The sequence below is a fragment of the Narcine bancroftii genome, chromosome 14, assembly GCF_036971445.1.
Source record: "Narcine bancroftii isolate sNarBan1 chromosome 14, sNarBan1.hap1, whole genome shotgun sequence".
NCBI classification, from domain to species: domain Eukaryota; kingdom Metazoa; phylum Chordata; class Chondrichthyes; order Torpediniformes; family Narcinidae; genus Narcine; species Narcine bancroftii.
Genome location: NC_091482.1, coordinates 388,474 through 414,888, shown reverse-complemented (window position 1 = coordinate 414,888; position 26,415 = coordinate 388,474). Strand labels below are relative to the sequence as shown.

General features: G+C 42.5%; 1 protein-coding gene across 2 annotated transcripts in view; it reads left to right on the top strand.

The window, feature by feature from the left end:
* The window catches only part of LOC138749613 (integrin alpha-E-like), a 199,320-nt gene that overhangs the window by 123,331 nt on the left and 49,574 nt on the right, over positions 1 to 26,415 (top strand). For both annotated transcript variants that reach the window (XM_069911249.1, XM_069911250.1), the window contains exons 21-22: positions 15,330 to 15,471; positions 20,035 to 20,139. In XM_069911249.1, the coding sequence (XP_069767350.1) occupies positions 15,330 to 15,471; positions 20,035 to 20,139 (247 nt within the window). The remainder of the gene's footprint in view (positions 1 to 15,329; positions 15,472 to 20,034; positions 20,140 to 26,415) is intronic.

The following is a 26,415-nucleotide window of genomic DNA, read 5'->3' as shown; positions in this document are numbered from 1 at the left end:
GCAAGAGCTGAGTAATTGGATACAAAACTAGATCAGCAGCAGGAGTCAGGAAGTTGTGGTGGAGTATTGTTTTTCAGATTGGAGGCTTGTGGATGGTGGTATGCTACAGGAATCAGTCCTGGGTACATGTGTGACATCTACATTAACTCTTTAACAGGGTTAATCTATGGTTCCAAGTTTTAGACCATGACCTTACACTTTATCTGCACCCTTCATGATATATATCTCTGAAAGGTCACTACTTAGTGACTATGATCCAAGGATAAAAGTCCTAGCCTATCCAGGGATTTATTTTTACAATTCAAGCCCTTGAGTTCTGGTAATATCCTCAAGAATCTTCTGCAAAATTTCCAGCTTAGTGATACCCTTGCAGTGAAGTGTTCAGAACTGCAGATAGTATTCCAGATGTAACCTTACCAATGTCTTGTACAGTTGAAACATGGCCTTTCAACTCCTGAACTCAGTGACCTGACTGATAAAAGTAAACAAGCCAAATACCCTCTTCCCCACCCTGTCTGCATGCATCTCGACTTCCAAGAAACTATTGTTATGACCCCAGAGGACCCCAAAACCCAGCAGCAATAGAAATTCACCAAGACAAATGATCACTTAAACAAAAGTTGCTTGTAATTATCTTTAAACATGAAAACAGGATCAAACTTTTACTTATTACTTGTAACAACTTAACCCCTTCTAATTCTAAGCACACGTGTATGTAATGTGTGTGTAAATTCAGAAACGTTCTTTGATTTACAGTCCAATCTCACTTTTCACTCACAAGTTCACTGGTTGCAGGCAATTCTTACACTGTGCACAGAATTTAACATTTATGAATTTCACCAGGCTTTCGTGCTTGAAAAGTAAATGGTTACTGCTCAGGAAGGTTCTTGTCGGTTTTCAGAGAGAGATTTGTTGCTCGTTGGACACCCACAACTGATTCCTTCTGAACAGCTACTTCAGTGTCTTGCCGAAGAAACTTGCCCCATCACGGTTTTCCAAATGATAACCTCTTTCTTTCAGATCACCACAGAGTTCCTTTTCTGTTTTCCTTATTTCAAGTGAAACATTATACAGCCAGTCCTCTCCTCTTGTATGGACCACAAGGCCTTTGACCAAGCTTGCCAGCTTGTCCTGTTCCAGTCCCAGCTGCTGCTGAACTGTAGAACTGAATTCTCTCTTTCTCTCACTCAGAGAAAACCACGTGACAGACTGCGGCTCTGGACCTAAGCTTCTGAGTTCATTCAGCTGTTGCTTCCCAAAACAATATTCTATTACTGCACAGCATGTCCAATGAACACCTACTTGTGAAGTCCTTCTAGGCACTCTTCATAGTTTTTGCAAAGACACCTGGAGCCTGGACTGTCTGGCTTGAGGAGAGCTCTGGCATTTTAAATGAGATCTGTTTTGAAGTGTTTGTATGTGGACTAGACTAAAAAACCTGCCACAATTTATCTTCTTTTAAAAAATATCCACATATAATATAAGATATAACATAATCCATCACACTATTTACATGTACCTCCAGGTCTCTTTGTTCTATAGCTTTCCCCAGGTTAATCAGAATTTGTTTGGGCGGCACGGTGAGTGTAGCAGTTAGTACAACTCTGTTACAGCACCAGTGATTGGGATTGGGGTTTGGATCCCGCACTGTCTGTAAGGAGTTTGGACGTTCTCCCTGTATGTACATGGGTTTCCTCCCACTGTTCAAAAAGTACCAGGGGTTGAAAGTTAATTGAGTGTGATTGGGCAGGCATAGTCTCGTGGGCCAAAAGACCTGTGGTCATGCTCTATGTCTACAATTTTTAAAAAATTCTTGTCATGAACATGTCACAAAATTCATTGTTTTGCAGCAGTGCTACACAGTGCAAATACTGCTAGAAATTACACCCCAAATTACAGAAATTTGGGTAAAAAAATGAAGAGAGGTGGTTCATTGTCCATTCAGAAATCTGATGGCAGAGGGAAAGATGCTGTTTTTGTGCCACTGGGTGTTAGTCTTCATACTCTTGTACCATCTTTCTGAAGTGTGAAGAGGGCATGGCTTGGATGGTGAAGCTCCTTGAGGATAGAGGCTGCTTTCTTAGGACACTATCTATTGTAGATGTCCTCAAGGGAGTAAAGGCACCCATGATGGTGCTGGCCGAGTTCTGCGGTCTTTTCTTGTCCTGTGCATTTATACCTCCATACCAGACAGTGATGCAACCAGTCAGAATCCTCTCCACAGTACACCTGTTGAAATTTGCAAGAGTGTCATACAAAATCTCCTCAAACTCCTCTTGAAGTATAGGTGCTGATGAGCCTTCTTTGTGATTGCATCAATATGGAGGCCCCATGGCAGATCTTTAGAGATGTTGACACCTAGGAATTTGAAGTTCTTAATCCATTTCACTGTTGACCTCTCAATGAGGACTGGTTCGTGTTCTCCTGATTTCCCCCTTCTGAAGTCCACAATCAGATCCTTGATTTGGCAAAGTTGTTTTTTTTTTCAGACATACAATAATGTAACCGGCCAATTTGCCTTACAAGTCCATGCCACTCAATTTACACCCATTAATCTGCACTCCCAGTATGTTTCAAAGGGTGGGAGGAAATCAGAGCTCCTGGAGAAAACATGCAGACAAGGGGAGAATGTACAAAATCCTTACAAACAGTGCAGGATTTGAACCCAGGTCTGGACCTGATTATGCCACCCATCATGTGGTGGCATCACTCAACTCACTGATCCATCTTCCTCATTGCCATCTGTGGTTCTGTCGACAGATGTGGTGTCATCAGCAAATTTGTAGAGACCATTTGAATTGTGCCTGGCTGCATAGTCATTGCTAAGCACAGATCCTTGAGGTGTGCCTAGGTTAATCATCAATGAGGAGGAGACATTGTTTCCAATTTGTATTGACTTGGGTCAACCAATGAGGAATTCAAGAATCCAGTTGCAGAGGCCCAGGCTTTGGAGCTTGTTGACCAGCACTAAGGGTAGGATGGTGTTGAAAGTAGAGATGTAGTTGACAAAGAATAGCCTGATGTACATGTTGCTGTAGTCAAGGTGATCCAGAACTGAATGGAGAGCCAGTGATATTGCATCTGCTCTGGAGCGATTGTGGTGGTAAGCAAATTGTAGTGGGTCTAGATCTTTATTTAGTTAATTCTGCCCATGACTAATCTCTGAAAGCATTTCCTCACAGTAGATGAACGAGAGTTGTTGAGGCAGCTCCCTCCGCTCTTTTTGGGCACTGGGATGATTGATGCCCTTTTTGAAGCAGGTGGGAACCTCTGACTGCAGCAGTGAGAGGTTGAAGATGTCCATGAACACTTCAGATTGTTTTCAGTACTTCTGCAGGGATTTTCTGTGGTACTATTGAGTTCTCCTTTTCAAAGCAAGCATAAAGTGGTTCAACTCATTGGGCAGTGAAGCATCACAGCCTCGCCTTGTAGGATGTAATGGCCCTGCCATATCTGGTGAGTATCCCATTCTCTCTCGAGCTTCCCTCGGATTGCCTCCTTGCTGCTGAGATGGCCTTCCATAGGCCATACTTGGACTTACTGTACGCATCTAGATCACTAGTCTTAAATGCTATTGATCTCGTCCTCAGCAGGTTGCATACTCTTTTCATTCGTCCACAGTTTCTAGTTAGGGTACTCATATACACGTGTGTGCACACACTCATCCATGCAGATCTTGTTGAAGTCGGTGACAGCCGTGTCATATTCATTTAAGTTTGAGGATGAATGTTTATTCTGTATGGGTGTTGTTGAATGGGACTTGCTTCTCCGACATTCACATCGTGATAAACCACTGATGTTCTTTTTGGAACGTCAGGAAAACAGATCTGTGAACTTTAAAATTAATTCCTTCAACTGCATTTGTTCTTGTCACTTAAGATGAACTAACTTTTCCAAAATTTCTGAGTTAGACAAGCGCACAGGAACCATGTTTTCTTTAAGGTGACCCTCACAAGATTTTGATTTCATAATTTCATGATCCACCACTTCCTCCACTTTGTCAACAGCCAACACCTCTCCATATAACCATATACAGCACAGAACAGGCCAGTTTGGCCCTACTAGTCCATGCCGGAACAAATCCCCACCCTCCTAGTCCCACTGACCAGCACCTGGTCCATCCCCCTCCAATCCTCTCCCCTCCATGTAATTATCCAGTCTTTCCTTAAATGTAAATAACATCCTTGCTTCAACCACCTCTGCTGGAAGCTTATTCCACATCCCAACCACCCTTTGCGTGAAGAAATTTCCCCTCATAATTTTCCCCCTGCAATCTCAAACCATGGCCTCTGGTTCGAATATTCCCCACTCTTAATTGAAAAAGCCCATCCACGTTGACTCTCTCTGTCCCTTTTAAAATCTTGAACACCTCCATCAAATCCCCCCTCAATCTTCTATGCTCCAGAGAAAAAAGCCCCAGGCTGCTCAACCTTTCTCTGTCACTCAAACCCTGACATCCTGTCAACCTTCTCTGCACTCTCTCTATTTTGTTTATCACCTTCCTCTAATTTGGTGACCCAAACTGCACACAGAAATTATTTCCAGAAGGACAAAGCTGGCAAACTTTGGGCTCTGATACAGATTGTTCTCCATTACCCTTATCCTCGTAATAAGGTTTGCACATATTTATGAAACAAACCTGAGTTTTATTCCTTCTATCTGGAGTGTTAACAACATAGTTAACATCATTTGATTTTGATTTAACTACGTATGGACCAAAAAATCTAGCTTTCAAAAGATTATCATGTGTTGGAAACAAAATCAAAACTTTACTTCCCACCTTAAAATTCCTCACTTGAGCTTTCCTATCAAATAAACCATTTGACCCTGAGCCGTTTGTAAATTCTCTTGAGCTGAAGTCCACACTTTTGTGGCCTATCTTTAAATTTGGAAACATAATCCAGCCAAGTCCATCTGCTCATCCTCATTAACCCACTGTTCTTTTATCAGCATTAAAGGGCCTCTAACCTGATGTCCAAACACAATTTCAAAAGGGCTGAAACCTAATGACTCCGGCACACCCTCCCTTGCTGCAAACAACAATAAATGAAAACCTTCATCCCAATCTTTTCCATTCTCCAGACAATAAATCCTCATCCTATTTTTAAGAGTAAAATGAAATCTTTCCAAAGCTCCCTGAGTTTCAGGATGATATGCGGATGAAGTGATCGGTTTTATTCCCAACTCATAAATTAATTGTTGAAACAGCCCAGACGTAAAATTAGATCCCTGATCCACTCTGAATTTCTTGAGTTAAACCAAACACTGTGAAAAAATCTTTCCAGAGCCTTTACCACCATTTTGGCTTTCATAATTTTTAATGGTTTAGCTTCTGGAAATCTTGATACTATACACATAATTGTTAACAAGTACAGATTTCCAAACTTAATTTTCGTCAAGGGACCTACACGATCCACAGTAGCCCTAGTTAAAGATTCCCCAACAACAGGAATAGGTTGTAATGGAGCCACTGGAGGACCCTGGTTAGGTTTCCCCACGACCTGACAAAAATGACATGTCCTGCACCAATTTACAACATCCTTCCTCAAACCAGGCCAGAAAAATTGTTTCAAAATCTTATTCATGGTTTTCTTTCCACCAAGATGACCACCTAAAGGAGGTGGGCTAAATTTAAAATTTCATTCTGGTGATTTTTAGGAACAACCACTTGATGAATCACTCCCCACTCTTAATTTGCAAGAATATCAAGAGGTGTTCATTTCCTCATTAACAAATCACCTTTTAAAAAATAACCACAAGCCATTTCTCCAATCTCCTGTTCAGTTACTGCTTTGTGTGCTAATTCAGAAAGACTTGTATCTGCTCTTTGCTGCCAAATTAACTCTTTCCTTGACAAAGAAAAATCCTTGATCTCACAATTACCCTTCTCTTTCAAAACCATTTCAGAATCACCTGGCAAATCTCTGTCAACTGGATCTTCTTCATCTCTCAATAATTTCTTAGACATGGACCTTGTTACTGTACACACAGGATATACCTCACAATTCTCATCCACCTCATCTTTCCTCGGCCTGCTTGTTAATCTCAAAAGTGACCCAACTTTATCTTCTGCCCAATCATTCCCTAATAAAATTGAGACCCCCTGCATGGGTCAGGGGTCAGAAAGGTCAGACTCGGGGTCGGAGGAGACAGTGAGTCAGTGCCTGGTGTCAGGTGAGAGGAGGAGGAGCCGGGAGTTAATTGGGGTTAATCGGTAAGGGCTAATAAAAGGAGTAGAAAGGGAGGGAGTGGCCAGTGAAGGAGTGGGGTCTTAAGGACTTTGGCTCGAGGGACTTCGGCGAGAAGGAGCTACTTGTGTGGGAAGGGTATTTATATTAAGAAAGGAGGAAATGGAGTCAGTTGGGGTAGTCAAGTGCTCCAGTTGTGGGATGTGGGAAATCAGAGACAGCACAGCTGTTCCTGACGACTACACCCGCAAAAGGTGCATCCAATTGCATATAATGAGTGACCGTGTTAAGGAGCTTGAGCTGCAGTTGGATGAACTGAGGATCATAAGGGAAGCAGAGGCAGTGATAGAGAGGAGTTACAGGGACACAGTCACCCCTAGAAGGCAGGAGTCAGGGAATTGGGTGACTGTGAGGAAAGGAGGGAGAGTGCCAGTGCAGAGTACCCCTGTGGAAGTGCCCCTCAGCAACATGTATTCGGCATTGGATACTGCTGGGGGGAACAGCCTATCAGGGACGAGTCGTAGGGATCAGGTCTCTGGCACGGGGGCTGCCCCTGAGGTTCAGAAGGGAAGGAGGGATAAGAACAGGATACTTGTAGTTGGGGACTCGTTAGTCAGAGGGACAGATAGAAGGTTTGTGGGACGAGATCGGGGATCCAGGTTGGTCTGTTGCCTCCCTGGTGCCAGGGTCAGGGATATCTCTGATCGAGTACATAGCATTCTGCAAGGGGAAGGAGAACAGCCAGAAGTCGTGGTCCATGTGGGGACCAATGACTTAGCTAGAAGTGGGGATGAGGTCCTGAAACAGGATGATGTGGAATTAGGTAGGAAGTTAAAAAACAGGACCTCCACGGTAGTAATCTCTGGATGGCTGCCGGTGTCACGCGCTAGTGAGGGTAGGAATAGGAGGATGTGGAGGATGAATGCGTGGCTAAAGAGATGGTGCAGGGGGCAAGGGATAAGATTTCTGGATCATTGGGATCTCTTCTGGGGAAGGTCGGACCTGTACAAAAGGGACGGACTCCACTTGAATTGGAGGGGGACCAATGTGCTGGCAAGTAGATTTGCTAGAGCTGTGGGGGGAAGGTTTAAACTAGTTTGGCAGGGGAATGGGGAACAGAGTGTGAGGGCAGTGTCAAGGGAGCATGGCCACCTAGATAGGAATAATAACGATAACAAAGGAAGGATGGAAATTAGGATAGAAGGTAGAAAAGAAAATGTATGTGAGGATCATTCTCTGAAATGCATATATTTTAATGCAAGAAGCATAGTGAACAAGGTAGATGAGCTGAGAGCATGGACAGATACTTGGGGTCACAATATTGTGGCAATTAGTGAGACCTGGCTACAGGAGGGGCAGGACTGGCAACTTAACATTCCAGGATACATTTGTTTTAGATGTGATAGATCAGGGGGTAAAAAAAAGGGGGAGGAGTTGCTCTGCTTGTTAAGGAGGACATTACTGCCGTGAGGTGGCAAGATGGTCTGGAGGGATCGTCCAGTGAGGCTGTTTGGGTGGAATTGAGGGGTGAAGGAGACATGAGGGTGCTAATAGGGGTGTATTACAGACCACCAAATGGGCCAAGAAAACTAGAGGAACAAATGTGTAGAGAGATAACGTTTATGTGTGAGAATCATAGGGGAGTGATCATGGGAGATTTTAACTTCCCTCACATTGATTGGGATACCTATACAGTTAGAGGGCTGGATGGGCTAGAGTTCGTTAAATGTGTTCAAGATTGTTTTCTGAATCAATTAGTAGAAGAACCGACTCGGGACGGTGTAATAGTGGATCTCCTGTTAGGGAACGAGCTAGGTCAGGTATCAGACATTAATGTTGGAGATCCAATTGGGTCTAGTGATCATAATTCTGTTAGTTTTAAGGTAGTTTTAGGGAAGAGCAAGGAGAGGCCTAAAGTTGAGGTTCTGGATTGGAGAAGAGCAAATTTTGAAGGAATAAGAAGGGATTTGGAGAGTATTGAGTGGGACAGGATATTTTCAGGTGAGGGTGTAAATGAAAAATGGAAGATATTCAAAAAGGAAATTTTGAGGGTACAGAGTAGTTATGTCCCAGTGAGGATCAAAGGAGAGGCTGGAAGTCACAGGGAGGCAAGGTTTTCGAGGAATATTGGAAATTTGGTTAGGAGAAAAATGGAGGTGTACAAGAGGTATAAAGAGCAGGGAGCTGAGAAGTTGAAGGAGGACTACAAGGAGTGTAGAAGGAATCTTAAGAAAGAAATTAGAAAGGCCAAAAAAAAGGCATGCAGAGGCTTTGGCTGACAGAGTAAAAATAAATCCAAAGGGTTTCTATAAGAACATTAAAAGTAAAAGATTAGTGAGGGATAAAATTGGACCCCTTGTAGATAGTGAGGGGAGGCTGAGTGAGAAGTCAGAGGAAATGGGGGAAATTTTGAATGATTTCTTTGCCTCGGTATTCACTAGGGAAAAAAATATTGAACCAGTTGAGGTAAAGAAAAATAGTGGGGAGGTCATGAAGCATATAAGGATAACCGAGGAGGTCGTGATGGCTGTTGAAAAAGATAAAGGTGGATAAATCTCCGGGACTGGACAAAATATTCCCAAGGACTCTCAGGGAGGCTAGTGGACAGATAGTGGGGCCATTAACAGAGATATTTAGGATGTCACTGGCCACGGGGGTAGTGCCAAAGGATTGGAGGGTGGCGCATGTGGTTCCGCTGTTTAAGAAAGGGTCTAAATGTAAACCTGGGAATTATAGGCCCGTGAGTCTGACGTCTGTAGTGGGCAAGTTGATGGAAAGTGTTCTGAGGGATGGTATTTACAAATATTTGGAGGTAGAGGGATTGCTAGGGAGTAATCAGCATGGTTTTGTCAGGGGTAGATCATGCTTGACAAACCTGATTGAGTTTTTCGAGGGGGTTACAAAAAAGTTTGATGAAGGGAAAGCTGTGGATGTTGTCTATTTAGACTTTAGTAAAGCTTTTGACAAAGTTCCCCTTAGGAGGTTAGGAAAAAAGGTGGAGGCATTAGGTATAAATGAGGAGGAAGTGAAATGGATTCAGCAATGGTTGGATGGGAGGTGTCAGAGAGTAGTGGTAGAAAATTGTTTGTCCAATTGGAGGCCGGTGACTAGTGGAGTTCCTCAGGGTTCGGTCCTGGGTCCACTATTGTTTGTTATATATATTAACGATCTGGAAGTAGGGGTGGAGAATTGGATAAGCAAGTTTGCGGATGATACAAAGATTGGTGGTGTGGTGGACAGTGAGGAAGATTACCGTAGATTAAAAGGTGATTTAGGAAGGCTGGAGGTGTGGGCTGAGAAATGGCTGATGGAATTTAATACAGATAAGTGTGAGGTGTTACATTTTGGAAAGTGTAAGGTAAAAACATCATGAGTTGAGACCGGAGAAGGAGTCACCCAATACTAAGGAGTAACAGGATGCAGGTGTGACCTTGTACGCTCAAGATAAGTGTGGCAATAACAAGAATGATGTGCAGCAGACTAACAGAGAAGGGTAGCAACAGCTTATTCATTGGACAATGTCATGGTATGATCATTTACTAAGTGCGTGTCCTGGGGTATAAAAAAAACACCACTTGCTGATATCGTTAGAATGCGCCTTCTCCAACTAACACTGTTAGTTGCAAGTGTTACAATCCGGTAATAAAGAACCTTGATTTCGACTCAGTCTGGTGTCTGACTCACTCATTCTCGAACAAAGCAGACCTAACAATTGGCAAATCTAAATAGGTCATATACATTGAATGGTAGACAATTGAGGAGTGCAGAGCAACAAAGGGATTTAGGAGTTGTGGTAAATAGTACCCTCAAGGCTGATACTCAGGTAGATGGTGTGGTGAAGAAGGCATTTGGAATGTTGGCCTTCATAAATTGGAGTATTGAATTCAAGAGTAGGGAGGTTATGATGAAATTGTACAAGGCATTGGTGAGGCCAAATCTGGAGTACTGTGTACAGTTTTGGTCACCAAATTATAGGAAAGAAATAAACAAAATAGAGAGAGTGCAGAGAAGGATCGCGAGAATGTTGACAGGATTTCAAGGTTTGAGTTACAGGGAAAGGTTGTGCAGACTGGGGCTTTTTTCTCTGCAGCGTAGAAGATTGAGAGGGGACTTGTTAGAGGTGTTTAAGATTTTAAAAGGGACAGACAGAGTAAACGTGGATAGGCTTTTTCAATTAAGAGTGGGGGAGATTCAAACTAGAGGGCATGGTTTAAGATTGAAGGGGGAAAGTTATAAGGGGAACATGAGGGGAAATTTCTTTACGCAAAGGGTGGTGGGGATGTGGAATGAGCTTCCGACAGACGTGGTTGAGGCGGGATCATTGGTTACATTTAAGGAAAGACTGGATCGTTACATGGAGAGGAGAGGACTGGAGGGGTATGGATCGGGTGCTGGTCAGTGGGACGAGAAGGGTGGGGATTTGTTACGGCATGGACTAGTAGGGGTCTTTCATGGCTTGGTTCAGCATCATGCTGAAGAAGATTGAAAAGAGGGTTGGTGCCAGAACACAGCCTTGCTTCACGCCATTGTTAATGGAGAAGGGTTCAGAGAGCTCATTGCTGTATCTGACCCGACCTTGTTGGTTTTCGTGCAGTTGGATAATCATGTTGAGGAACTTTGGGGGACATCTGATGCGCTCTAGTATTTGCCAAAGCCCTTTCCTGCTCACGGTGTCGAAGGCTTTGGCCATGAAAGACCCCAACAATGAAGACGCTGTTTACATCCGGTACCGCACGGATGGCAGTCTCTTCAATCTGAGGCGCCTGCAAGCTCACACCAAGACACAAGAGAAACTTGTCCGTGAACTACTCTTTGCAGATGATGCCGCTTTAGTTGCCCATTCAGAGCCAGCTCTTCAGCGCTTGACGTCCTGCTTTGCGGAAACTGCCAAAATGTTTGGCCTGGAAGTCAGCCTGAAGAAAACTGAGGTCCTCCATCAGCCAGCTCCCCACCATGACTACCAGCCCCCCCACATCTCCATCGGGCACACAAAACTCAAAACGGTCAACCAGTTTACCTATCTCGGCTGCACCATTTCATCAGATGCAAGGATCGACAATGAGATAGACAACAGACTCGCCAAGGCAAATAGCGCCTTTGGAAGACTACACAAAAGAGTCTGGAAAAACAACCAACTGAAAAACCTCACAAAGATAAGCGTATACAGAGCCGTTGTCATACCCACACTCCTGTTCGGCTCCGAATCATGGGTCCTCTACCGGCACCACCTACGGCTCCTAGAACCCTTCCACCAGCGTTGTCTCCGCTCCATCCTCAACATCCATTGGATCGCTTTCATCCCTAACGTCGAAGTACTCGAGATGGCAGAGGTTGACAGCATCGAGTCCACGCTGCTGAAGATCCAGCTGCGCTGGATGGGTCACGTCTCCAGAATGGAGGACCATCGCCTTCCCAAGATCGTGTTATATGGCAAGCTCTCCACTGGCCACCGTGACAGAGGTGCACCAAAGAAAAGGTACAAGGACTGCCTAAAGAAATCTCTTGGTGCCTGCCACATTGACCACCGCCAGTGGGCTGATAACGCCTCAAACCGTGCATCTTGGCGCCTCACAGTTTGGCGGGCAGCAACCTCCTTTGAAGAAGACCGCAGAGCCCACCTCACTGACAAAAGGCAAAGGAGGAAAAACCCAACACCCAACCCCAACCAACCAATTTTCCCCTGCAACCGCTGCAACCGTGTCTGCCTGTCCCGCATCGGACTTGTCAGCCACAAACGAGCCTGCAGCTGACGTGGACTTTTTACCCCCTCCATAAATCTTCGTCCGCGAAGCCAAGCCAAAGAAAGAGAAGAAAAAAGGACTAGTAGGGCCGAATTGGCCTGTTCTGTGCTGTCAGTGGTTATATGGTTATATGGGTAACTTTGAAATTACTCCTACCACAACTGGTCCTTTAACTAACTCTGAATTTAGCACTATTATGTGAAGAGATATTGACTCCACCTCACCTCCAACACCTTTAATTAACTTTGTCTTCCCTGTGTCAGTTGTTTGATCCTGGGAGGCGGTATGCAGACCAAAGTATAAAGTGAATGGCAGGACCTGGGGAGTGGTATGCAGACAAAAGTATGAAGTGAATGGCAGGACCTGGGGAGCGGTATGCAGACAAAAATATGAAGTGAATGGCAGGACCTGGGGAGCGGTACGCAGACAAAAGTAGGACCTGCAAGGAACATTGATATTCACAAGGAAATTGCGTTAAAAGTCCATATCTATCTGAAAGTGGGGAGGATAGTGAAATAACTACACGCATGCCTCCCTCAGACAGGGCATTGAGTCAAAAAGTTGGAAAGTCAAGTTGAAGCTGTATAAAATGTTGTTAAAGCCAAATTTGAAGTTTTTTGGACAAAGGAAGTGGAGACTTTTCTCGAAGGTGTAGAAGAGGTTTATCTGAATATTGCCTCGATTGGAGAGGTTGGAAAAACATAGATTATTTCCAGGAGCTACGATGCTGAGGGATGGCGTGATAGAAGTAATAAAAATATTTGAGGCGTAGATAGTGTGGACAAATCAGCCTTTAACCCAGAGTAGGAATGTCAAATAGTGGAGCCATAGGCTTAAGGTGAGAGGGTGATAAATTAAAGGAGATTTGAGAGGCGATTTTCGCACCCTCCCCCTCCCCGCCCCCCACCACACAGAGAGTGGTACGTGTCTGAAAAGCACTGCTACAGAAGGTGATGGAGGCAAATACAACAGTAATGTTTAAAAAATATTTCGATGGACATATAACCTTGGAGGGAATAGAGGGACACAGACCCTGTTAAGACAGAGAGGATTCACTTTTCCTCATGGAAAGCCTGCAGCCTGTCCACTGACGCAACTTGGCTGTGTGTTCAGCCTGCTCCAGTTCTCAGTACTGACCCATGACGGCAATGCCAGCTCCAGCTCCAATCGAGTCAAAAAGTTTGCAGATGACACAAAAATAGTTGGTCTCATCAGCAACGATAAGTCATACGACAGATAAGAGATAGAAAATCTTGTGGTATGGTGCAAGAATAACAACATGGACAAGACAAAGGAGATGATTGTGGATTTCAAGAGGACCAAGGATGACCATCCTCCACATAGCTTGACAGTGGAGAGTGCCAAGTTCCTCAGAGTCCGCTTCAGTAATGATCTGCCCTGGGCACACAGCTCCTCACTTGTCAGGCAGGTGCAGCAGTGACTGTGTTTCCATAGAAGGCTGGGGCGGGCAAGGCTATCAGCCACCATCCTGTCAACTTTCTACAGGAGATCTATTGAGAGTATCCTGGCTGGCTGCAGCACTGTATGGTACAGTTCCTGTCGTGTAGAGCATTGGATGGGAGGTCAATTCACAGGAGCATAAAAGCAGCAGAGAGGATCACTGGGGTCTCCTCTCTCCCTCCTAATAACATGATTCACTGACATTGTTCCTTAAAGAGACCTCACAAAATCAGGGAGGATCCCAACCACCCCGCATGCAACCAGCTGCTCCTGTCAGGAGAAAGATAAAGAAGTATTGGAACCAGAACAATGAGCTGAGGAATAGATTCTTCCCACAGACAGTGAGACTTCTGAAGAACTGATGAACAGCAGAACTCTCCATGACTATTAATAATATTTATTTTAAAACATGTACATTTGTACTATGTACATGTATCTTTTGTTAGTGTGTTAGGTCTGTATGTGTGTTTGCCTTGTTCTTCACCATGGACCAGAGAATGCTGTTTCATCAGGTTGTAATGAACTTGAATTAGTATCATGGTTGGCACAAATCTGTTGGGCTGAAAGGCCTGTTCCTGTTCTATGATATTTTTCATGTACTTTAGTGTGAAGAATCAAAATTTAAATGGTTAGCCCATTGAGTGGTGAGGAAGGCAAATGCATATGGGCCTTGATAGTAAAAGAATAGGATGCTATTGCTTCATTGGTTCAGGGTGGTGGTGAGGCCAGGTCTGGACGACCGTAGTTTTAGCCCCTTATCTAAAAAGGATACAGGAGGAGGTTCAACTGTGATACATCAGGCTATACCCTGGGATGAGAGCGTGACATTTATCAAGAGAGATTGGACAATTTTCAAACCTACAAGATTCTAAAAATATGACAGGATAGATTAACTTTTTTTTTAAAAGTTGACAACTTTTTTTTAAATTGGTTTTTCTGCAACAAAAGAGGGGGCACAACATACATTTGTATAATATGAACTAAATTGTTTGGTTGTTCAATAAATACATACAGCGCGGTAATAGGCCCTTCCAACCCATGAGTCCATGCGTCCTAATATTCCATTTAACTTACAACCCTGGTATGTTTTGAAAAGTAGAAGGAAACTGGAGCATCCAGAGAAAACCCATGGAGACACTGGGAGAACGTACAAACTCCTTACAGACAGCGCCAGATTTGCTCGCTCAATAAAAATGTTGTGTGAACTGCTCTGTTAACCATGTGTTAACTGTGTTGCCCCTATTGATGTGGATTTTTTTTCACTCAGAGAAAAGTCTCAAATATTGGGACATATTGAAAATTGAGGTGTGTAGAAATTTCTTCTTTCAGAGGAATCCTCTGCCCCTGAGGTTTGTGGAGGCCAGATCATTAACTAGATTTAGAGTGTTGAAAGATGATTATTTGAAATATCAAGGAATTGAGGGTTATAGGGAACGAGCACAGAAGATCAGCTGAGGCCAGCATAAATTATTGGGGGTTAAGTGTGAGGACCCTGGTTCCCTTTCACTTTTTGCATTTTTGCATTCTTATTTTCTCATTGTTCCAGATGTGAACCGTACTTCATGTCAGTTTTGTGCAAGATCATCTGTTCATGTCATCTGTAGAAAAAAAACTTTCTCACTGCATCATGAAACATAATTTGAACGCAAACTTGGATAGTTCCAGATTCAATAAAGATTCAGAATTTAAAATGTCAATGGATCTAAAATAAAACAATTGATGTGAGTGCTTAAGTGGATTATGCAGGCTTAACAACACCATCAGGTAATGGAGCTGGACTATGAGACTAAATGATGGTTCTTAAAATAAGACCATCACAAACCAGTGACAAGTGAATGAGAAAACGTTATACTTTGATGAGAGAGGGAGCCAAGTGTCTGAGTAATGAGAAACAAGAGCAGTTAATGTTTTACTGATACCATCTATAACTTTCTTTCAGTAACTTTATATGGATCGTTGGCAAGACAGAAAAAGTGAGTTTAAAGATCCTTCTGTCGAACACTGGAGAGGATTCATATCTCACCAGCATGGACGTCTCCTATCCAGAAAACTTTGACTTTAAAGAAATCTCAAAGCCTCTGGTAAGGTGGAATTCTGAGCAAGAGTTGCAGCTCAAGTCGTGGATGCATTTTCGCCCCAGAGAAGGGCACTTTGGGTTGAATTTGCACTAAAATGACCAGAGTACTGAAGGGTCAGTCACTCCAATTCTGCGTGCAATTTTAATGGAGGTGCACAGCTTGCAGCATCAGAGGTAACCAGCTTTTACAGGCACAGGAAGAGATTTTGGCCCAACTCATTCATGCCAATCAAGTGATGCACATTTGCCTGAAGTTGGATGATGAAACAAGGTTGACAGAGCTAGGGCTTTTCCCTTTGAAACAATGAAGATGGAGAGGTGACTTGAGTGTGAAAAGTTGAGCTGGGGAGGGCAGCCAGCACTTTTTTCCTGGGGAGACAATGAAAACGATGGAGGAAAACATTCCCTGAAATCTTTACTTTCTTGTTCCATGGATGCAGCTTAACTGAAAAAATATTTCCAAAATGTTCTGCTTGTATAATTGTATCTATCTCCAGATTACATGTGTATCAAGGACAAGAGGGCACCACTTCAGGACTGAAGGGCACCCATTTAAAACAGAGATGTGGAGGAACATCTTCAGCAATGAGTGCTGAACCCCTAATTTGCTACCATGGATAGCTGTGGATTTAAGGCAGTGATTGACAGGTATCTGAATAGTCAGGGTATCAAAGATTATGGACAGGGAGTGGGGCAGAGTGAGAGAATGGATCAGCTCCTGATGGAATGGCAGAGCGGGCTCAGTGGGCTGAATAGTTTCCTTCTGCTCCAAAATCTTCTGGTCCTGTGAAGCTGACCTCTAAGCTTTATAAGTGGCAACTGCTGTCTATTAGCTCATTTAAATGGGGTTCCAACCTTAAATCGTGGGGCAAATTGAAAGAAGCATTTTGTTCATTTTTCTCTCATTGTTTGGTCTACTTAACAGCATATAACTTTTATCAATAAATTTAATGCTTTTAAAAGATTTTTCTTCAATCATTTAATCTGCATATCCAGATGAACTTCGGATAGTGTGACAGAGTCTATGGAGGTGTTTGGGAGATAAATTGGGAAAGGTTTGTTTGAGTGGGTCACACACAAACACCTTAAAAACAGAAATTTTGCAGGAGCTTTTGCAAGAGTGTTCACAGACTTATGATGGACTTTGCTGAACTTACACACATATTACACACACGTGCACTTAGAATTAGAAGGGGGTTAAGTGAGTCAATAGAGATAAGTTAAAGTTTGATTCTATTTTCATGTTCAAAGAGAATTAAAAGCAACTCTTGTTTAAGTCACCCTTTGTCATGGTGCATATCTATTGCTGCTGGGTTTTGGGGTCCTCTGGACTCATAACAATAGACAGAGCAGTCGAGTTTACAGCACAAACTTGGCCATGATGACCAGGTTATCCAAGCTCATCCCATTTACCTGCATTTGGCTCATATATCTTGAAACCTTTCCCATCCATGTATCTGTCTTTGAAACATACAATTGTACCTCCAATACTTCCTCTGTCATTTTGTTCCATATACCCACCATCCTCAGTGTGAAAAAGGATTTTCTCGTGGCATGGAACTATGCTCCTGTACCTCCAAGTTTCTTAATGTCTGTCATGAAGGTGAGCTGGCCAAATGGATAAAAAAATTGGCTTGATGGTTGGAGTCAGAGGGTGGTAGAAGAGGATTGTCCTTCAGGTTGGAGGCCTGTGAGCAATAGTGTGCCACAGGGATTGGTGCGAGGTCCACTGTTCTCTGTCATCCTAACTCTAGGAAGGATAGCAATGAGACTGAAAGGGGACATAGAAGATTTACTAGGATGTTGCCTGGACTTGAAGGACTGAGTTTCTGAAAAAGGTTAAATAGTTTCGGACTTTATTCCCTGGCGTGTTGAAGAATGAGGGGAGATTTGATAAAGGTATTCAAAATGATTATTTTTATTTGTAGATGACACCAAAAATTGGTGGTACGATAGACAGTGAAGAAGATTATATAAGATTACAACAGTATTCAGATGAACTGTAAAGTGAACCAAGGAATGACAGATAGAATTTAAGTCATGCAAGTGCCAGCTATTGCATTGTGAGGAGTTAAGGTAGGGCTGGAATTACACAGTGAATGGTAATTCTCTCGAAAGTTTTGTAAAACAAAGAATAAGATTAAGAGCAGAAGTAGGCCATTCGGTCCATTAAGCCTGTTCTTTTTTTCATCAGAGGATGGCTAATCTGATTGGATTCAGTTGTGCCTCCAGATACAATATGGATGTTAATGATACATTTGACAAGATCTCCCATGGAAAGCTCATTCAGAAGTCTTGAGGAATGGGATCCATGGAAATTTGGATGCATGGATTTGAAATTGACTTGCCTGCAGAAGGCAGAGGGTGTAAGTAGATGGAATGCATGCTGCCTGGAGGTTGGTGACTCGTGAAATCTGCAGGGAGCTGTTCTGGGGCCCCTACTCTTTGTTATTTTTGTAAATACCTTGGTTGATTTGGAGGGGTAGGTCAGCAAATTTGCAGATATATTGCTTTTCCTTAATCAATATATAGAGGTCCCAAATTGAGAGGATGCAAAACTGGATCTCTTCTATTTCTATCTCTTCTATTTTCCTTCAAACAGTTCAGGCTTTTTGACTCTTATTTAAAACTTTTTCAGAGAGAGTAGAGAAGCCTAGCCCCACATCATCATGTGTCACGCCCTCCCACCCCCCAATAGCAATCCTGAGATCACAACTCGAGAGGGCCTATTCTTTAATTTAGCAACTAACTCCCTGAACTCTCTTTGCAGGAACTCATCTCCCTTCCTACCCATCTTATTGACCTTCCCATGGATCACGGCATATGCCTGATCACCTTCTCTCTTGAGAATGCCATGAACGCAATCTGAGACATCCCTGGACTCTGGCACCTGGAATCGTGATCTCATCCACAGAACCTCATCTGTTCTCTTAATCATTGAATACCCTATTGCATCAGTTTGGCTTTTCTCCTCCCTTTCCTTCTGAGCCACAGAGCTAATTCCTTTCTATGGGTTGTCCCTGGTAGGTCACCTCCCTCAACATGTAATTGAGGGGAACAACTCCAGGGGGACCTTTCACTGACTGCATGTTCCCTTTCCCTTCACTGATCATCACCCAGCTACCTTCCTCCTGCCTCCAAGGTGCGACTGTCTCCGTCACTTCTCTCTATCATTCTCTCAGCCTCCTGTTACAGAATTATACTATTATTAAGATTCAAATTATAATATATTATATTTTAGAGAGGTAACTTGTGGATTGGAAACAGGTAACATACACAAAGATACTGACACACAGAGAACAGCAGAGATGTGTGTGTGAAAAGAGCAATAAAACTAGAGTTGATTGTTCCATAGAAATACTGAAGACAATGAATGTTTGCTCAGAAAGGCACCTGTGTACACAAACAGCCATTTGCTTGTTGGTCCATTTCCATGAGTCGAGCTTTTGGAAAATGAAGTGGTCAAAAAGAGCCAGTAATGATGTCATGTCATGTGGTTACGACTCTTCAAGAAAACATCTTTAATACGATGAACCAGTTTCATCTGAAGTCAGAAATGCAGTCACATTCTGTGAGAAAGGTCTGCTATCATGTTCTCCCTATCAAGGGAGGTACACAGGAACAAAGTGGCTTTGGAAAAGATGACCACTTCAATTGTCTTTCTTTGTTAAAAGAGAGCAGTGCTACTTGGCCATTGTAATGGTTATTGTGTCAAAAACCCTTGCCTGGGTTTGTGAAATCCTTGTGAAAAATCACAAGTTCCATAACCTCCATGCAAAAGAGGAGAATTGTGAAAAAATAATTTGCATGAAGAAACATTTCTCTAAAAATAACGACAAAAATTCATGAGTTTTGAGAACATCTACTTCATAAGTACTTTTAAACAACAGTTTAAAGATTCTGAGTTTCAACACAAAAAATTTCTAAGACTGAACTTAAAATTGATTTTTCAGAATCATGCCTGAACTGTAATGGTCTGAGATCTGACACACACACACACACACACACAGAAACACTTGTGCATAGTTGGTCATTAATAGTTATTAATAAAAAAATATTGTTTTGAAGATACTATTGTCTTGGTGAATTTTATTGCTGCTGATCCAGATCGTAACCCTCCCAAATGATTTGTAGTTCACCCAGCCCCAGATCACGAACACTATTTGTAGGGAATTGCAACTGCAAGTCCTTCTCAGAGGTGAAGTCATCATGGGGACTGGTAGATTCCTTGGTTATCCACATTCAGGAAGAGGAGCATACCACTGCCCGAGCTGTCACTCCCACAGCCCTCTGTGAAATAAGGAAAAGACCTTACCTGACCTCATGTACCTTTAACCCTGCCTCCTTTTTTTTTCCCAATGGGACCTGCTGTCACTGCCAGCTCCTGCACCACCTCTCAGCCTCTGCTACCAGAAACTACTGGAGCCAAAATCCCACTCACACAGTTTCTATAATCAATTTCTTTTTAAAAGCACATGGGTATTGGTACAGAAAATGACATTATTGGCCTGATTAAAGGCTGCAGAGTTTTTATCATTCTGCATTGTTTTTGTGTTTAATTTGACAGCCTTCACAACTCATCAATGTGGAGTGTACAAATCAGGAAACAGCATCTTCCTTATCATTCTTAAATTGTGAGATTTTCCACCCAGTCTTCAAGAGGACTTCAGAGGTAAGCAATGAAAACTTTCTGAACACATTCATAGATTATTAGTTTATTCTAAAACATAGTTGAGTGAAAGTGTATATCAGTTTTACCATGATGTACACTCACAAATATCTTTTCCCTTTGAATATGTTCACATATTATTTTCGAAAGATAACAGGATGTGTTCAAACGACATATGCACATCAGCTATGCCTTTGTGCAGTTGTTTGAATTTGGAAAAAAATGTCAATGCATTTCCTTATGATACAATCCAAAACAAATCATTATAAAGGATGTAGAGTTAAGATGAATATATCACATGAACTAAAGGTAGGAGAGGATAAAGACAGAACATGGAAAGCTGGAGGAAAATTCCAGATATCCTTGCAGAGTTATTGACATCATCCTTGTCCTCAGCTGAAGACCTGGAAGACTGGAGGGTGGCTAGGCTTGTACCATTTAAATTTAAATTTTTTAATTGAATTTTAAAAAAATTTAGACATACAGTAAGTTAACAGGCCATTTCGGCACACAAATCGGTGCTGCCCAATTTACACCCAATTAACCCACACCCCCAGATTGTTTTGAACAGTGGGAGGAGACAGTATCCCCTGGAGAAAACCCACAAATTCATATAAACGTACAAATTATATACGGACAACGTGGGATTACAACTCTGGTCCTGATCGCTGGCACTGTAAAGGTGTTGAGCTTTTGTCACATCAACCTTCAAAAATCAAACTATTCTCGGAGTTGGGATGTTATACTGAAGCTGTATAAGGCGTGAATGATGGTAAATTTGGAGTAATGTGTAGTTTTCACCACCTAACTACACAAAAGATATCAATATGAGATTTACAAACATGTTATGATTTTAGGAACTGAGTTACAGGGAAATGTTCCAATTCTTCGGACTTGAAAGATAAAATTATGAGGGGTATTGTGAACAGATCATGTTATGTTTTATATTGTATATAGATATATTTTAAAAGGAGATAAATGGTGGCAGGTTTTTTAGTCTAGGTCACATCCAAACACTTCAAAGCAGATCTCATTTAAAATGCCAGAGCTCTGCTCAAGTCAGACAGTCCAGGCTCCAGGTGCCTTTGCAAAAACTTTGAAGAGTGCCTAGAAGGACATCACAAGTAGGTGTTAATTGAACCTGCTGTGGAGTAATGGATTATTGTTTTGGAAAGCAACAGATGAACGAACTCAGAATTGGGTCTGGTGCCACAGTCTGAGTACAGTTTGCTGTTCTCAGAGAATCATGTGGTTTTTCTCAGAGAGAGAGAGAAAATTCAGTGCCACAGTTCTACAGTTCAGCGGCAGCAGCTGGGACTGGACATGATGAGCTGGGAAGCTTGTGGAAAAACCCCGTTTTGAAGACAGGTTGTGAGTTCTTAGTTCAGCCTCTTCAAAACCCTTGTGGTCCATACAAGAGGAGAGGACTGGCTGTATAACGTTTTACTTGAAATTAGGAAAACAGAAAAAGTACTCTGTGGTGACCTGAAAGAAAGAGGTAATCATCTGGAAAACCCTGATGGGGACAGTTTCTTCGGCAAGACACTGAAGTAGCTGTTCAGAAGGAATCAGTTGTGGGTGTCCAACGAGCAACAAATCTCTTGGATTCTGGACTTGCTAATAGAAAAACCAGACCCTGTCTGGGTCAGTAACTGAACATTGAGCATTGTCATGTTGAGCACTGGCGCACCTCAGGGCTGTCTGCTCAACCCGCTCCTGTTTACATTACTCTCACACAACTGGATTGCCAGATCCAGCTCCAACAGTGTCAACAAGTTTGCAGATGACACAACAGTAGTTGGCCTCATCAGCAACAATGAGTCCCACCACAGAGAAGAGGTGGAATATCTTGTGATATGGTTGAGAGTAACAACCTGAGTGTCAATTTGGACAAGATGAAAGAGATTACTGTGGATTTCAGGAGGACCAGGGCCAACCAACCTCTAGACACATCAGTAACTCCATAGTGGAGAGAGTAGGGAGCACCAAGTTAATTGGAGTTCACTTAACTAGTGACCTATCATGGACACAAACATCTTTTCATTTGTCAGGGAAAGTGCAACAGCAACTGCACTTTCTGAGAAGACAAACAGACAAGGCTACCGGCCATGATCATGTCAACCTTCTACAGAAGGTAGAGGCAGCACCCTGGTTGGCTGCATCACAGTTTCCTGTGGTTGTTGCAGATAAAAGGAGGTCAATCTGCAGATCCTTGAGAGTGGCAGAGAGGATCACTGGAATGTCTCTCCCCCACAAAAGCCACGCGATCCACTCAGATCCTTGTCCGAAGAGGATACGCAAAATCATCGAGGATCCCTTCCACCCTGCACAAGGCATCTTTCAGCTGCTCCCATCGGGGAAGATTCAAGAGGATCAGAGCAGTTCCTGTGGCCGTTCACCATTCTCACTGCCCGTGGGAAGAAGCTGTTCCTCAGCCTGGCGGTGCTGGTCCTGCTCTTTCTGGATCTCTTCCCTGACGGGAGCAGCTGAAAGATGCTGTGTGCGGGGTGTTTTGGCTGTTCACCTTTCCTAATAGCACCCTACTGATGCATTTTTCATCTTTGGAGGAGGGAAGCAACTTGCCATCTTGGATTCAAATCAATGGCTACAAAAGTGTCAGTCTATTCCCCTCACGACTGAGTTTGCTACCACTATTGCAGTTGTACTCCTGCACCACATACCCCAACGTTCATGAGACTAAAAGTTGTAGAAACAGAATTGGGCTATTCGCTCCATTGTCTTTTCTGCCATTCAGATCATGGCTGATATATTTTTCTTGCCAAACCTATTGTTCTTCCTTCACTCTGTCACCCTTGACACTCTTACCAATCAAAAACCTCTCAACTTCCACTTCAAATATCCCTAAAATTGCTGATATGAGCCACCCACAGTACTGTAATCCTGCCTCTGACTGCCCTCCTCATTCACCATTTACAATCATGGAGAATTGATTTTCGAGAGAGAGAACTGTCCCTGCCAACCTGCCAGTCTCCATCCATCTCTAAAAAAGTGCTCCCTACTGACCTCTTTGCCTCACAAGTACATCGTTGTATTTCTGGTCAGCACTCAAGCTCTTCAACCCAACTGGCCAAACTGGAGATGCAATCCACAGTTGAAATATTTCCAACAAAGAGCTTTCTGGAGTTCTGCACAGTACAAGGTGTACAACAGTTGGAACTGAGCTTTCCTGCTGTATTTTTAATTTTAAAAGGTCCCCTGACAAACCAATCCAAATTTTGTGACATTATATTTTTTGAGCAATCAAGAGCACAGAGGCTCATTATCAATCTACCAAAACAGTTTGGAGAGGATGTCACCGACCCTCAGACTGAAGGCCATTTCTCACCAAAGAAACCATTATGAGATTCACTGGCATACTTTGAGTGAACTAGAAATGGTTTAAGGATGCTCTAGACCTGGAGCAAAATCCAAAATTGAAGATCTAATCAGATGTGGGTAGGAGAATGATTGTGAATTTTCCCAAAGGCGGTAGTTTCTGAATGGGAAAGTAATAAAATGACAAGATAAAGGAACAGAAGAAGGCCATTCGGCCCATCGAGTCTTCTCCGCCATTCCACCATGAGCAAAACCATTTTCTCATCTCGTTCCAATTTCTAGCCTTTTCCCCATATCCCTTGATACCTTGACTAATTAAATACCTATCCATCTCCTCCAGGGATCAGGCCTGCACAGCTGTATGTGGCAACATATTCCACAAATCCACAACCCTCTGACTTGAAATTTCTCATCTGTGTTTTAAATGGGTTCCCTATAATTCTAAGACTGTGCCCTCTTCTGGACTCATCCACCAAGGAAAACAACTTATTCACATCTCCTCTGTCCATTCCCTTCAGCATTCAAAATGTTTCTGTGAGATCCCCTCTCATTCTTCTATACTTCAAATGAATACAGTCCAAGAGATGATAAACACTCCTGATAGTTAGTCTTTGCATTCCAGAAATCATCCTCATAAATCTTTTCTGAACTCTCTCCAACATCAGTACATCTCTTCTCAGATTAGGGGCCCAAAACTGAACACAGCACTCAAAATGAGCTCTCACCCATGCCCCATAGAGCCTTAATCAAGACCTCCTTACTCTTGTACACTTTTCTTCTTGAAAAGAACGCCAACATAGCATTTGCTTTCCTTACTGTCAATCCAACCTGGTGATTAACCTTTAGGGTATTCTGCACAAGGACCCCCAAGTCCCTCTACACATCCAAATTTTGTATTTTTTCCCATCTAAATTAAAATCTGGTCATTTATTTTTTTCTTCCAAACTGTACAACTGTACATTTCTCAACATTGTATCTTATCTGCCATTTCTTGGCTCTCTCTCTCCTAAACTGTCCAAGTCTCCCTGCAACTTTTCTGTTTCTTCAACACTTCCAGCTCTTCCACCTATCTTGGTGTCATCTGCAAATTTAGCCACAAAACCATTTAATCCATAATCTAAATCATTGATATACATTGTAAAAAGTGGCCCCAACACTGACCCCTTCAGAACATCACGAGTAAAAGGCATTCCCACCCTAATATCTTTCCTGTAATTCCATGGATTCTTATCTTATTAAAGCAGCCTCTTATGTGGTCACTTATCAAAGGCTTTTTGAAAATCCAAATACACAACATCCACAGCCTCTCCTTTGTCCATCTTACTTGAGTTAACCTCAAAAAAATTACAATTGGTTGGTCAGGCAGGATTTTCCCTTCATGAAACCATGCTGGCTTGGACCTATCACGTCAAGCATCTCGAGGTTTCATAACCTCGTCCTTGTGGATCGACTCCAAAAACTTTCCAACCACCAATGTCAGACTAATCGGCTTGTAATTTTCTCTGCTTCCCTCCATTCTTAAACAGTGGAACCACATTTGTGACCTTCTGGTCCTCCAGAACCATGCCAGAGTCTATTGATTTCTGGAAAATCATTTCCAATGACCACGATCTTCAGAATTCATGGGTGCACCCATCCAGTCTGAGAGACTTATCGATCCTTAGTCCATTTAGCTTCCCAACACTTTATCTCTAGAAATCTTGACTATACCCTAATTCTATTCCCTGAGACATCTGACTATCAGGTTTATTGCTCATGTCTTCCACAGTGAAGACTGATGCAAAATACCCATTTAGTTCCTCTGCCATCTCTGTGTTGCCCATTATAATTTCTCTCAATCGGTCCTATATTTACCCATGTCTTTCGTATACTCTTCATATATTTTTTAAAAACTTAGTATCCTTTTGTATGTTATTTGCCAACTTCTTTTCATAATTCATCTTTTCTTTCCTAATGACTTTTTTAGTTTCTTTCTGTAAGTTTTTGAAAGTTTCCAAGTCCTCTGTTTTCCCACTAATTTTTGCTTCCTTGTACGCTCTCCCTTTTGTCTTCACTTTAGCCCTAATCTTTCTTGTTCGCCACACTTGTCCCATTTTTTCCATTCATAAATTTTTTTTTCTTAGAATATATCTATCCTGCACCTTCCTTATTTCTTATAGAAATATCACCCAATTCTGCTCTGCCGTTCCTCCATCTAGCTTACTTTTCCAGTCAACTTGGGTCAGTTCCTCTCTCATATGACTGAAATATTGACACACCTGATATCAGCTTCTCTTTTCCATATTTTAAACTGAACTCAATCTTATTATGATCACTACTTTCTAAGGGTTCCATCACCTTTAGTTCCCCAATCACCTCAGGTTCATTACACAACACCCAATCCAAAACCTCCGATTCCCTGTGGGCTTATTGACAAGCTGCTCCAAAAATCCAACCCGTAGGCATTCTACGAACTCTTACTTTTGAGATTCAGTACCTTCCTGACTTTCCCAATCCCCTTTCATGTTAAAATTTCCCATAATTATTTTGACATTTACCTTTTGACACACTTTTTCTATTTCCAGCTGTAACTTGTAGTCCACCTCCCTGATGTTGTTTGGGGGCCTGTCTATAACTGGTTTTCGGGTCCTTTAACCCTTGCCATTTCTTAATTCAACCTATAAGGATTCTACCTCTTCCGATCCGATGTCCCTTCTCTCTAGTGATTTAATATCATTTCTTACCATCAGGGTCACGCTACCCCCTCGACCTACCTACCCATCTTTCCAATACACTGTGTACCCTTGGACACATAAGTGCCATCAGAAGCATGTAACGAGGATATGTACTTAAAATATTCTTTGATTATTCCACTGGATGGAAGTACACAGGTGATATACTATCTGACTCGGATTGGCATATTTGTGAAAGGTGCATCCAGGTTTTGTGAATGGGAGTTTACAT